Raw genomic sequence first — 15,710 nt, 5'->3', positions numbered from 1 at the left:
TGGATGCTTTCAATCTAAGTCACATCTTCCATACAAATTCCAACACCAAAGAAGCCAATGCGGTTTGAAGAGATGATGCAATCCTTTCTTTGTTCGAGATTGCATAAATGAATGAGAAGCATGATTCAAGCGTGGAATGAAAATAGATGCACACTGTTGTTGTGTGTGAGGTCAGCGTACTACAAAAACCCTCCATCCCAAGAGGGACACAGGGGGATGATGCTGGGTTCAAAGCCTTGCACCACTTCCATCATGCATAAATCCTTGTCTCCTTCACGTTGCTTTTATTTGAGCGCTGATTACCCTCTGACAGACTACAATCTCGACGGAAGGGCACCAAGGTCGGCTGGTTTTGATGGTCAGCCAATGCAATGTTTTTGTTTTACAAACATTCCTTCAAGGTTGCATCCATGTGCGGCTCAAAGAAAATCTTAAACACTTTTGTGATAAGCATCTATGGATCAATACGCCATCCGCTTGGTCTCGAGTCTTTCCTTGTGACTCAGGCCGGGCATTCCAAACTCATCTACAACCAGCAACATGTCAGGATTGGACTCCCACACATTATCAGACACACATACAAACAAACTGACACACTGATAGAGACAGACGTTGCTGAAGTCAGTGAGAACAAAGTGCTTCCTACTCAAAGGGCAACATATTTGATTCCATTTGCACTTCGATTTTTTTGGAGCCATTGCATCTTGTGATCCATATTTGTCTTCATAGTTTTTTTTTTGCATTGATTTCTAAAAAGATCCAATGTGACAGACAAAGCAGGCTTCTATGTAGTATATTCACAGCTCTGCTTATTCTGCCTAGCTTAGGTATTTGACCCCACACGACCTTAACAGAGAGGAGACAGTGATTCAGGCTGGCATTCCTCCTGCTTCCACTCCCACATTTTTACTTGTTTTCTGACTCCACGCCCTGTAGATTTCACAACAATGGCCGCATGCTGGACATCTTCCAGAGGCTCACAGCCAAGGAGGGGACTTACTTCCTACCTCAAGACTTGGAGCTGTCCAATCAGGAGCTCAGCTACATTGTCAAAAAGGCAGAGCAATGGAGGGGCTTTAATGGCGAGAGGCGCAAGGTACGTACGATAGATCCATCTTAGGGTAAAAAATGGAATAAAAGTGCAAAACAATGCATAAAATTGCTTCATTTTAAATCATTGCATTTTCTTTAGTTACATTTCAGAAAGCTGAGAACTCATCTCTGAGGTATTTAGCTTCATTCTAATTAGTAGAGGATAATTACCAAAACAGAAATCCAGCTTGGAAGCCGCCTGATTAGACTGTGGAAAAACCACATTACAAAGACGTTTCAGTAGAAACGACTTCTCAATCGGCACGCGTTCGCGATGCATGCGAATTTGCTGCGTTCGGAAATATCTTAAGGTGCGCTCGGCGAGTCCATGTCGCAAGATCAAAATTCCACTTTCCATAAATGTGGCTCCACGTGAAATTAGCATCACCGGAGTGATGCCGCCGCACGTTTGACAGAGCGGCGTCGGTCCGCGGCGACGCCGCAGCAGCGAGAAGTCTATTAGCACCAAGCCGACACCAGATGTCAAATCTTTTGCATAGTGATTGAAAATGTGACTTGTTGAGATAAGGGAAATAGAACATGGCCATCAAACTGCAGGCCTCGCTTTAATTTAGTGTGTTGGATTTGCAGTAGCGTACACATCGCTCCGTGTTCGCCATTTTCATTAACTCTCTTTGCTCTTTGCATGCTCAAATTCTATGACGACCAAAATATTAAAATATAGGCATTTCTTTTGCATCATTTTGACCTTGTAGGGGATAAAAATATGTAATTGCTTACATGTTTTTATTAAATTAGTCTATTTGATCTATATTGCCCAACTTTGACATTATCAATAGTTTTGTTTTATAAATATATTTTTTGCAACTTACACCAATCTGATTCGTTGGATCGGGATTGGGCAATACTTGGCGTTTCATGCAAAATTGGTGATCGGCTGCAATGTCTTAATTTCTCAGAACGATTGATTGGCTCCGCAAAATAATATACACTGTATTACAATTTATATTTAATATTTATCAGTATTTTTTAATTTTAATTTATTAATTAATTTTTTTTTTGTTTTTAACATACATTTCAATTGGTATAAATTATATGTCCGTATATCCCCTGCGAATTGACTGTAAACATTTTTTTTAATAGATATATTGCTCCATCTTCTGATTGAAATGGTGATCGATTATTATTATTATTATTATTATTATTATCATTATTTTCAAACTCGATCGCTGATCGGCTAAAAAATCCTGATCGTGTAAAGCCCAATATATTATACAATCAACTGTTTATCAACAATTATACATTAAACACTAAAAACAAACAAAAAAAATCTAAGCCTCAATTATTAGTTTGACTTTACATGCCACTTAATTGGTGGTTATTACATTTCACATCACAGTGTTATTTTTCATCAAAATAAGACATGCTAATGTGTCATTATTTTATAATTAGTAAGACCGAGTCTCCACTGAGGGTCACTTTCCTAACTCAAGACTAATATGCCCATGTGCAATTTCTTGTGTCATTTTCCTTTATTAACTATTTATCACATAGAGGAAAAATAAATAAATAAATAAAGCCAAGCAAAGGAGCAGCCCGGCTAGAGCTGAAACTAATATTTTGCAACTCTAATGATTTTTTGCATCCCTAATTAGATAGAATAAGGTTGATATGATTAGGTCAGGATGTAGTGTTTTTCATTAAAAATACATTTCAGAAACTGTATTCCAAATGTGCCCCTGCAATTAAATAATGAATCCGCCACATTTCTTATAACGAACCCAATTAATATCAGAGGCAAGGGCGAAATTTTAATAAGAGTAGGCCACAAGGCCTTCATTAGCTGGCTGGGAGAAAGGAGGGATGAGGGAAAGGAAAACAAGGGGACTATATTTCTATATAATTTGTTTTAGCTTCTTGCGTAGTTGCAGGTTGGCTGTAAGTTGTAAAAGGTAAAACATGTGCAAAATTGTCTTCAACATACCTTATCATCGCCTGTGACCTTTTGCTCCTGTTCAAGAAACTTTCCATGCAAAATCAAGACGTCAGGACAACCTTGACTACTTTAACTCATTTGCTACCAATAACGTATAAATACGTTTTTTTTATGTTCTGTCCCAAAGACGTATTTATTCGTGTTTTTGTTTTTTTGTTTTTTTGTTTTATGCTAGAGCATACAGAAGGCTTTGATGCAGCCTCTCAACTGCAAAGAACGGTTGCAGAAATGGTAGTTATTACACAAACGGCCAGCAGGTGGCAGCAGAGCAAAGGAGATCAACCAGGGCCATGTAGAAAAAAAAGCTCAATTACTTACAATTTTAAATAGATTTGTGAAAACTGATGAAACTTAGATCTCTTCTAATGCTAATTGCTGCAAAACGGAACCAGATAGAAACATACTTTGTTTTCCTGATGAAAGAAGAGACTTTAATCTTTCTTTTGGTAGGTTCCATGCTTTTATAGCAATAGAACACAATATTCTGTGGGCCTTGCAAAAATCAGTCAAAATCCAGTAAAACAGCCGGGAGCCAACGGGATTGCGAAATATGAATATGGCGTCGAGTGAATGAGTTAACAATGACAGCAACAACAACTAATAAAGTTTTGTGAATACGGTTGTTGATAGATTTAGCATCATAATCCGGAAACCCTTGAGTAAAAATTTCAATATTGTGAATGATTGAGGTCCACTCAACAACATATTGACGTTAATGCAAAAGGGACACTATGTAGGCTCCTGGTGGACATGAGCTAATAAAAGAACGTGACAATTTGTCAACTGAAAATGTGTTCAAAACTCTTGAATCCAAAACATCTTGTTAATACTTTGATGTTCTTAGCTATGGAGGGTTCTAGCAAGCTACTACTGTTTCAGTAATGAGCGCCATTAATTATGCATAGGGCGTGATGCACAGCCACATTATTAATTGTCTCCCGTCACCCCCTCCAGATCACTGTACATCGAAGGGAGGTGTTAAACTCTGAAATACTTAAACAGGTGCGCAAACTGTTTTGTCGGAGCCGTCGCCGTGGCAGTGACAGAGTGCAGCGGCAGCTTACCCGCTGCAAACCTCGTTTGCTGCTAATTCATCCGAAAGCAAAGTTTCCCAGTGGTGGTGGTGACATTGGGATAATTGAAGGAGAGGACAGATTAAATAGAAAGCCGAAAAAAAAAAAAAAAAGGCTGAGAGGCGGTTTGCGGGGTGGCCCCGGAGATGTTTTCGCAGCCTGATTGCATCAACCCCTCGCGCGCCTTCATGTCGTTTGTCTTCGTGTGTCAAGGTAATAGATTACTGGCGGGCAAATTTGGGTTGCGTTGCAATGTTGACGCGCTTGGTCGGCCGAAAACCCGCTGAGAGTAATAAAGTTAGAGTGGCTTGAATAGGTTACTTCATTTATTCATGGTATGCTACTTTTAACAAAAAAATCTACACTTAAGGGATACTTTATCTGACCCACCTGCCCATTGAGAGAATAGCGTTGACTCAAAGATCCAGAATAATGTTTTGTTGTATTCATACTACAAGCTATACATGACGGACTAGTGGCGTTTGGGTACCCTGGCTTTCATGAAAGACTCTTAACTCATTCGCTCGCCGCCATTTTCACATTTCGCAATCCCGTTGGCTCCCAGCTGTTTTACTGGATTTTGACTGATTTTGCAAGGCCCACAGAATATTGTGTTCTATTGCTATAATAACATGGAACCTATCAAAAGAAAAGATTAAAGTCTCTTCTTTCATCAGGGGAAAAAAAATAAAATAAAAAAAATAAGGTATGTTTCTAACTGTTTCCTGTCAGGTTGGGTGTGGTGGAGACGGACCCAAGTGCAGGGAGGCAAACGAGGCGTGGCAGGGGTGCTCTTAAATAAGTTTTAATTGAACCAAAACAAAGTGCAACATAAGATACAAAGCACAAAACAAAGCAGGGAATAAAATGACTAATGGTAAACACAAAAAGGCAGGACTCGGAGGCACGGGAAACAGTGCAAGAATTGGGACAAAAACAGGCAACATGACAGGAAGAAGACAATGACAATGAACCAACAAGAAGTGAACAGGAAACAGGTGACTAAATACATACAGACAAATTGACGATGACTAGACACAGCTGGGAAAGACACAAGTGGCAGGGGAAGCTGATTGGTAGATACACTGGGAAAGGAAAACACACGCAGGTGGACAAGGTCAACAATAACGAGACCAGGGGAGACAAACCAGAAAGCACAAACAGAAACATGACAAACTCAAAAGGCCAACAAAAGCAATAAAAACCCAAACCATAACATTTCCGTTTTGCAGCAATTAGCATTAAAGGAGAGCTAAGTTTCATCAGTTTTCACAAATCTATTTAAAACTGTAAGTAATTGAGCTTTTTTTCGACATGGCCCTGGTTGATCTCCTTTGCTATGCTGCCACCTGCTGGCCGTTTGTGTAATAACTACCATTTCTGCAACCGTTCTTTGCAGTTGAGAGGCTGCATCAAAGCCTTCTGTATGCTCTAGCATTAAAAAACACAAAAAAAAAAAAAAAAAAAATGAATAAATACGTCTTTGGGACACTTAAAGCATTAAAAAAAACGTATTTACACGTTATTGGGAGCAAATGAGTTATTAATAATGTATAGACGTGAATGTGAGTGTGAATGGTTGTTTGTCTATATGAGTCCTGTAAATGAATGAGTGTACCCCACCTCTCAGACAAAGTTTGTGGTATATTTATTGTACTATTTTATTTTTATGCATTTTTACTGGACAGGATTTGGAATCATTTTAACTGCATCACTTTGTGTATGTTTGTTGGTGTAACGCCTGTATTTTAATATTGCTTGTGTGCCATTGATATATGGACAAATAAAGTGCTTTTGAATTTGAATTTTGGAATTGAACACCTCTGAATCTATCACTTTGATTACTTACTAAAGGTAGATTTGTTTATACTTTCACTCAATAAACAGACGGAAACACAATTAAAATGATGCTTAGCTCCATTGCGATAGTCTGAGATGCACGAGTGACCATTCGAAATGCTGCGGCGGGGGAAGTCGGGCAGATCGAGAGGGCAGCCGGCCGTGACGGGACACAGGAAACGCTGTCACTTAAACAATAGAACCCACAACTCCTGAAACAGGAACCGCGAACACGGCGAAGTGCGAAGGTGGTTGTAGGTCAAAGCGGAGGGGTAAACCTTTGGTCAGTGTGAGCAATGAGCGGGTGTCGGGGCGCTTGCTACAGCTCTCTTTGGTCAATGGGTTTGTTCTAAATGCTGGACGGCATGTGCAAAAAATCCAATTCAGGCTTCATCTGTTTCATATTTGTTCAAGTACGCCAGGAAAGTACACGCGTACAAACCTTTCTGCGTGCCTGCATGTGCATGTCACATTAAAGTGGCTTCTTCCATTACAGAGGATGGCTTTTTTTTTTTTTTTTTAAAGTGGACAGCGCTTTGGGCCCCGATGGCCTGGGGCAAAAACAGGCAGGCAAGGGCAGGCAGAAAGCGCAGCATCCACACAGTCTGAGTATTACCAAGCCCAATATGAGAAATGACTGCAAAGGCTGCACGGCCGCTTTCCTGAAAAGGTCACACAGGCTTCAGTGAGCGCTAACGTGTAAAAAGCAGTTGGTCAACTCAAGCGCAGAGATAAAGATGAAACATGCGTTATATGTGCTCACACATTCACACACGCGTCAAATTTTATGGACGTAAGTTCAAAACGTAACCATAACCATTGAAGAAAATTGTAGAATAGCAGTAAATGTTTTAGCTATAAAAGAGGTCATAAGCTTATTCGATGGTTAACACAAACACTATCTAATGTTATGATAAACAAACAATAATAAAAGCGTATTTTCTTCATCAAAGTCAAGACTGGCATACTCGTGTTTATATTCACATTTTTTTTAATATGTTTGTAAAAGTGCTTTCAGGTCAAGTGTTTTATAATTTGTGCCACATTATTGTTGCTATTAATCAAGACTTTTGACCACACACATTAACACCCCTTTATGACTCTAAAATATAAATGCAACAATTACACAACATGTGTTCAAGTCTATTTATTGATTGCTGAGGATATCATTTAGATTGCTGGCATCTCCAAAATCGTCACTTTTTTGAGGGAACTCCAAAAACGACATTTTTGTTCAGCTATTAACATTCCATCATCAAAGAGTACAAGCCATGTTCAACATTTCAGATGGGTCAATAATTTGTAAAAAATGACAGCCACACGTGTGGGATGACCAAAAGTACATCCATCCATCCATCCATCCAAAAACGAATCCATCCATCCATCCATCCATCCATCCATCCATCCAAAAACCAATCCATCCATCCATCCATCCATCCATCCAAAAACCCAATCCATCCATCCATCCATCCATCCATCCATCCATCCATCCATCCAAAAACCCAATCCATCCATCCATCCATCCATCCATCCATCCATCCATCCATCCATCCATCCATCCATCCAAAAACCAATCCATCCATCCATCCATCCATCCATCCATCCATCCATCCATCCATCCATCCATCCATCCATCCATCCATCCAAAAACCCAATCCATCCATCCATCCATCCATCCATCCATCCATCCATCCATCCATCCATCCATCATCCATCCATCCATCCATCCATCCAAAAACCAATCCATCCATCCATCCATCCAAAAACCAATCCATCCATCCATCCATCCATCCATCCATCCATCCATCCTTCCATCCATCCATCCAAACACCCAATCCATCCATCCTTCCATCCATCCATCCATCCATCCATCTACCGTGTTTTACATACAAGATTTTATAGATATTGAAAGCAATTTACTGTACTTACAATCAATGTCATTGTTTTTGTTTACTTTCACTTGGAACACAGTCAAGGAAGACAGCCTGAAGTAGGACACACATACGGATTTTCAACAAATTAAATGCATTTTTAAAATATTAACAACCCTACATGATGAGGAACCACAACTGCAGCAATCACCATGTTGCTAAACTTATTGACATATCCGTATTTGTGTATTGAACATGTTTAACATTTACGATTGTCATCCTGACCATTTTCCAAGTATCCCAAGCAGGAAATATCACTCTTAACATAACAGAATGATCTATCAGGTTATTCTTCTATAGACATCCAATAATGATGCTGATGTTGACTTCCGTTCAAAACTGTCTTTCCTTTTTCCGTTTTATATAGTTTTGTTCCTCATAAAAGCACCACTGTGGTACAGTATCGCATCCATTTCTCAACAGGTTAATCGTTCCCTCACTAGGCAGCCAAAGAATGGAGAAAGTGTTCTTGTCTGAACTTGTCGGAGTGAAACATTTAATTACAGGGAGTGTCAGTGCCATTGCTTAATGCGTCCCTCACGATTAATCCGGGAAGAGGATGTCATTATCTTCCAAAGCCTGACCAGAGTCAAAACAAGGTTTGGGGATAACACTGAACGCCTTCAGTGTTAGAAATGAGGACCAATAAACAATCATTTGATGTTTATTTACATGGTTGTAGTATGTACAACAGCAGTGTATCAAAATGTAATATATAAATATTAGGTGAACATGATAGTGTGTGCTGAGTGTCTCTGCAGACATACCGTATTTTCCGCACTATAAGGCGCACCTCATTATAAGGCGCACCTTCAATGTATGACATATTTTAAAACTTTTTTTACATATATAAGGCGCTACAGTAGAGGCTGGGGTTACGTTATGCATCCATTAGATGGTGCTGCGCTAAAGGGAATGTCAACAAAACAGTCAGATAGGTCAGTCAAACTTGATTAATAGATTACAAAGCAGCTTTCTGACAACTCCATTCACTCCCAAAATGAATAAACAGCTGTTTTATTATTTTCTCTGAGGTAAAGTATTAGTATTAGCTAGCGATCCAAGATGGCGGGATCTTCACCGATCGTGCAGGGTCACCGATAGCGTCTTGACAGCGAGACCTGTTGAGGCTCAATATTGATCCATATATAAGGCGCACTGGATTATAAGGTCAGCTTTTGAAAAAATTGAAGGCTTTTAGGTGCGCCGCATAGTGCGGAAAATACGGTAATAGGATGTTATATGGACAAACATAAAACGCGGACAGACAAACTCCGCAAGATGTGATTGGATGTGACGCTTTGTAGTTAGTCACTTGGTTTTCTTTTCCTTTAAAGACTTTGACCTTGGATGCTTCCTTCAGCCCTGAGGGGATGAGCAAGGTTTTGGTGATGGTGACAGGTGTCGCGTCTTAACAGCGACACATGACATCCCGAGGAGAGGTGGACTGATTTTTTTGTTTGTTTTTCCATAAGGGTTTGGCTCCGGACTGTACAGAGGTGGTGCGTATACTTGTCGGTGTGTGCGCATGTGAGACCGTGAATGCATCTCATCCCTTATCCTCAGCTCTCAAATTGGTTATTGGAGGCTTATAACCTCCAGCCTCCGAGGCCTGATTAATTTGAAGCTGCTCCAGCTTATTTATTTATTTTTTCCCCCCTTTTTAATATCAAAGGCAATACCCTACTTTGGCATCTATTTGCTGCATCTTAATGCAAAGATGACCCCTTGAACTGCTCAAATGTACTCCATCCAGGCACGTTGACAACATACTGATGTGGTGTGAGCTTTCACTCTCAATCTAAGCTTTTGGGATAGGCTTTTTTTGTGCAAATTAAAATCAGTGCAGACGTTATGTATGTTTTGAACCCAAAATGGCGTCATACTCCCAGGGCGCTTGATGTTTGAATTGAGTGAGGTACAAGCAACGCCAGCAAAGTGCCGTCAGCAGAAGACTTGCTTTAAAGTGTAGAAAATAAATACAAGGTATATAAGATATTCAGACACTTTGTGTAGCTCATCTTAGAAAAATCAGGGCACACTTTTGGAGACCTGTCAGGCTTCCCATTCTGTCTCCCACTGTTGGTCATTCTTTTTTTAGGTCTCGGGTTGCAACTGTTGTAAGCGAATTTTGTTGCTCAGTATGTGTGCAATGACAATTAAATTCTATTACATTGCATATTTTTTGTTCTAACATTGCCATTTTTACTGTATTGTGACTTTTTTTTAAATAATAGTGCTCACATTTAGTTTTTTTTTTTGTAAATGTAGTTTGCAGTGGATTTGATGCAGCTCTTTATCAACCTTCCAATGCCTAAAGCTGTCAAACATCGCATTTCAATAAATGTTGAAAATGAATTAATTCCAGTTTATTTTAAGTTGGTCAAGTCAAAAAGTGAAAGAAAGATTTCGCGCACACAGTGATACATTTCGTACATTTCATGTTTTATCATTTTGATCATGAAAAGCTATTTAATTTAATAGTAATATAATATATAGTAATATAGTAATATAATAATAATAATAATATTAAGAATAATAATAATATGCATTTTAGGGTTTAATGTTCAAATGTGATGAAGAATTACGATTATCATATGAAATTATCAGGTAAACTTATATACAGTATGTAGCTAAAATGGGAAAGTGTGTCCTGAGGGAACGAGGTGAGTCAGACGTGATGTAGAAGTAAGAGAGGGTCTACGATGTGAGTGTTTACTGCAGGCTGGAAAAAAAAAAAAAAAAGGCATTATTTCTCGCAAAGGAGATTAGTAACAGTAAATTATGCATATCTTATTTTCTGGATTATCTCAGCCACTCAACTACATTATCTCTCTAGATAATCTTCTTTTGAAAGTCAGTTTATTCTGACTCTTTATTGCCACTGTGGCTTGTTTTTCTTTACTCGTAGTCCAATTTGGTCCTGTGCTAGTTTTGGATGTTGCACTACGATAGTTGTGATTATTCCACTTCAGATGTTGAAAGGCAGTCGTTTTGCTGGATAGGCACAATAATGAGCACTAAAGCCGATGGAAAGCACTCTCGTGTGTTTGCCGTTTCGTCACTCTGTGGATGTGTGTGCGTGTGTTTCCTGCATGCAAATGAATGGTTGGCCCGTCTTGTCCAGTGGTGCGTTTAACAAGACGTAGACCTTTGCTGTGGCCAAATCATACAGTGTGCATCCATGCCATTTTCAAGATGCTCCAATTATATCTGCCAAGCGTCCACATATTGGCCGGATTTGGAATAATAGCATATCTATTTCCATTCTAATGGCTGACATTGCTTGGCTTAACCACGCGTGTATGTCGATCATGCGTTTACGCTTTGCGCTTACACATGTTCCCAGCCACTTACTGTGTATTGGAGCCCTCCGCGGTCTTGCGTGTGTGCACTTCAGGAAGCTCGATGTGCTTGCGTGTGCATTGGCTTATTTGCGGATGGGCATTTGTGCAAGTATGAACCTTGACATGTGAGCCTTGTTTACGTGTATTACAATGCACAGCGTGCGCTTGCTATGTCAAAATTGTGAATGAGCCCAATTCATCTGTGTTGGCATGTTGCTCACGTGTCTACGTGGAATCGAGCCAGTGCAAGGCTTGAACTCGGGGTCAGTTCCATGGTGGCGGCAGTGTTTTGGGATGGCAGTGGACGGGGGGAGGGGGGGTGGGGGGGGTTCTGACCCTTTCTAGCTTAGATAGCCTCTGCACAGTGCATACTCCTCACCCTTCTCCCCATTTCTCCACAGACACTTCCTCCCCCTCCTCATCCTTGCTGCCTGGCCGCAAGAGCCCGCAGGCACTGGAGACGTACGCATGCTCACCGCGTGAGGCTTTGTTCACGAGCATGCATGTGCATGCGTGTGCGTGTTAGCATGTAGATGAGCGATGCTGATTCTGTGTGCGTGTGTGTGAGAATCAAGATTTGAGGACAAAAGAAGCAACCGTGTCAATCTCTTCACCAACATTTTGACATTCGCTTATCGCTTTTTAGAATCGATTATCATCTCGGTTATTACGTCAATTACTCGGGCAAGCAGCTAGCTGAAAAATTTCCACAACTCATATTGCAAGATATACGTACTTCAATCCAACCTACAGGGCTGTATATTTGTGACAGGCATAAATCTTGGCAGTGAAAGTGATAGGGAGGTCTGCACCGCTGTGGGAGTGGTCACAGCCAACTTCAATCACAGCCAATAAAAAGCAATTCCACTTGGTAGGTGTAGGTTTGGTACACCCTCAAACTCCAGTACTTGAGATCCGCCGTCCTGCAACGTTTGAGAGGTTTCCCTCCTCCAACACACCTGATTCAAAGGATCAAATCATCAGCAAGCTCTGCAGAAAATTGATAATAATCCTGATTCTTAATCAGGTGTTTTGGATGGGGGGGACTCCAAAACTTGCACGACTGCAGAACTCGATTATGTGAGTTTGAAATATATGCTCTAAACTGATCAATAATAAAATCACATGACATACAGTATGTAGATGTAGACACACTCACATTCATACCAACGGATAATTCAATTAATGCAGCCTGCATATTTTTGTAACATGTGATGAAATCAATTTAGTACTTGGAGAAAATCAACACAAGCATCGGCAGAACATGCAATTTACCAGACAGCAAGGCTATAGCTAAGATTTAAAACCAATTGTGGTAAACACGTTTTGCCACAGTGTTTCATTTATTTATTTTGACAGAATATTACTTTATTTATTGTATTGTGGAATGCCACCAACACCGGAAACTTACTGACTGTCTCCGTTAGTCTTCAAAAGGAATGGAAATTAAACCAGAAAAAAAAAAAAAAATCAAGAACAAACAAAGGTCGAAGCACCCCCAAGTCAAAAAAATAGGCCAAACACATACACTACTGTATGCCAGTGATCAACTGGGCTGGACTGGCACAAAACAAAAAAACAAAACAAACAAAAAAAAGGCCCTGACCCACGTGACTCCTAGCTAGCAAGCGCTGTTGCTCTTCCACTGATGTTAATTGGTTCAGTTTCTCTTGGGTTAAAATGGAGGAAAAATAACAATTAAATAGCAACACATTGGCCCCAAAAGTCATCAACCAATGCATGCCAGACGGCCAGTCCGGCCTTTTTGATCAATAACCGTTTTGAAACTGAAAGCTACTTCAAGGGTACTGATTAAAGTGATTGATACATACTTCTTCTGTAAGAACACATTTTCTTTGCTCGTCCCTGCAGACACGTCATGTTTTGTTGGTGGGCATGCAACACAATTGGGATGGAAACTGAAAAAAAAAAAAACAAGAAGAGGCAAGCACAGCCCAAATTTCAACTCAACTCCAAGAAAAGTGAAAAAAAAAATGAAGTGTCTACAACATTCCTAGAAAACGAAATGACAATGTCCCGTTTTTTCCACACCACTCTGATGACCCCCTGCACTAAATGATTTAGACTATGCTGACTCCAACATCTGTGATTCTGTTTCCCCAATATTTCGATCGAAACTCCAGTTCATACAACTTTTAAGGAATTTACCGTAGACTTCAAGGTAAGAACTGGAGAGCTATTTTGTAACCATTAAAACTTTTACCAGTAGAAGCCTTACCCCGGGTTTACACCGGTTGCGGTGCGGTTGCGGTGCGTTCCGGCGACGCAAGCAATTAGATTCCATTCATTCGAATGGTGCAGTTTACACCGCTTGCGGGTGCGTTGCGTGTCGACTGCGTCTCAGCTGCGGCGTGCCGCAGCCCTTCCGCAAGGATAGACCTATTTTCTATTTTTGCCGGACGCCGCAGCGGTAGGCCTCCGGCAAATGGCAAGGTAGCACAAAACACATCGAGCGGGACAGGAAGACCGACGCAGTTTCGAAATAAATTTCCGGTTACCTTTCAAGATAAAACACTCGCCAGCTCCAATTTCGCAAGCATGCTAGCAAAACGTGATGTGGGCGTAGACGGGCCTGGAGTTAACGTGCGAGGTGCTCATTCACGGTTTAGACACCAGCGAACATGGACGAGGAGAGGTTTATATTGGAGGTAGAAAGCCACAAAATAAAAAAAGTCCACCTCTCTTTCTGCTTCTCTGTTGAGCACAGACTTTCTGTGTGTTTGTCGTTGTTTTTAATGCCACATGACCGCGCGACCAATTGACCCGTCCGGAGCACGCAGTCAAGACGCACCGCACCGCAGCCGCACCGCAACCGGTGTAAACCCGGGGTTAGCCTTTCTAAACGTCCAATTCCGCAGCGCTCCAATCTTCACATTGGCCTTCATCGCAATACTCCGGCCCCATCTTCGGCCTCGCCTTCCATGCGCGAATGATACATAAATAACCAAGGCTGTCCACCACCCAGGCAAATTCAAATGCACCTGTCAAAGTGATGAAGCACCCGCCCGCAGGGAGGCATTGTTTACATTTTCACTCCGCTCGTCGCAAAAGTGAGATTCTAATTATTTCCCTCACTGTAAATTCAAGCCAAGCGGGACAGAAGTACAAACCCGAAAAGGGTATCGTGGTCTGTGCGAGAGCAAGAGCAGGTCTTCCTTCTGAGAACAAACAATTGAGAATGTTGGGGAAAAAAATAAATTAATTAAAAAAAAGGGCCATATTAGGGCCATAGCATAAGATGATGAATGAATCATATTTTGGGGGGGCTTCATCATTCCTGAAAACTCGTACATGCATAAAAATGGCCCCTCAAATCCTATTTATAAGTAAAGAAAATAATGAATCCCCTCCACCAGTTTTACATGTGGACATGTCTGTTATTTAACATTCTGATTGTCTCAAGAAACCATGTTTAAAAAGTGAAACAGGAAGTTGGCCATTTTGCTTTGAAGCAGCCATTTCAGGCTCGTAGTTTGACACAATCCGACGAGTATTCTCATAAATGAGTACCCATAAGTATGCTAGGCAGATGTACGTTATTTTGTAAAGCTTGCCATCTAATATGGTGGAGCATTTGTTTATCGATTGTCATTTCAACGGGTCACCATGAAAAAGGCTGTCGGAATTCCTTGGAGTTCCTTGGTGCTTGCAGCTTTAATTGTTATCATTACCATAATATTATTTGATCTGGACTTTATATTTAATGCCTTCTGTTGCAATGTTGTAATTATAGTAATATTGAAAAGGAATGTGTGCTTTATTTTGTTATTAATTCCCATTTTAATGATCTGAATTTGAACATTACCCTTCCCGTGATATTCTTTATAGTCGCTCCCAACGCCAACGGTTAGATTCCATTTTGAAATTGCGTTTTGATTACCATTGGACAATTTCTGCCAAAATCACAAATGGTTGTCAGCTGTGATGAGGCCACAGAAAAAAAAATGTCCGTATTTTGTATTATTTATGACCTTGTTATTGTTTGACACTGGAGGGAAATGTCACCGTGATATTTGTGACATTCAAGGATGTTAGACAATTTATGCATAGTCTAATCCATCCCACAAAACTATATCATGAACTGTCAGGGAGTTTTTAATGTAACTGTCATGGTTGCAGTTTGCCGATGTAAAGTTGTTTCTAATATTATTTACATTACAACAAAGTTCTAATGACAGTAACTGCTTCATTACTTACTACAGTTTTTTTTTTTTAATTACATGGCGTTCAAATTTATATCCGCATTGGCTTTACACTGACAGACATTTGAATGAAAATGATTGGGAAAAAAAAAGAACCAAATCATCATTTGTGACTGTACTTTTTGTATGTATTCAGAAGCGCTCGACTCTAATTTGGTGAGTAGAAAATCACATTTACCCGGAGAAAGACAGGCTGACTGTCTTTTTGTGAAGCATTTCTCCAGCTGTGCCATCCGCACTTCCTGTGC

The 15,710-nt window shown here is 40.3% G+C and overlaps 1 protein-coding gene across 1 annotated transcript in view; it reads left to right on the top strand.

The window, feature by feature from the left end:
- Positions 1-15,710, top strand: part of LOC144009414 (uncharacterized) — a 35,376-nt gene that overhangs the window by 7,052 nt on the left and 12,614 nt on the right. The window contains exon 4 of the mRNA XM_077509141.1: positions 937-1,096. Within this exon, the coding sequence (XP_077365267.1) occupies positions 937-1,096 (160 nt within the window). The remainder of the gene's footprint in view (positions 1-936; positions 1,097-15,710) is intronic.

The sequence above is a fragment of the Festucalex cinctus genome, chromosome 20 (genome assembly GCF_051991245.1).
Source record: "Festucalex cinctus isolate MCC-2025b chromosome 20, RoL_Fcin_1.0, whole genome shotgun sequence".
NCBI classification, from domain to species: domain Eukaryota; kingdom Metazoa; phylum Chordata; class Actinopteri; order Syngnathiformes; family Syngnathidae; genus Festucalex; species Festucalex cinctus.
Note: the sequence above shows the minus strand (reverse complement) of the source record. Positions and strands in the feature narration are given on the sequence as shown.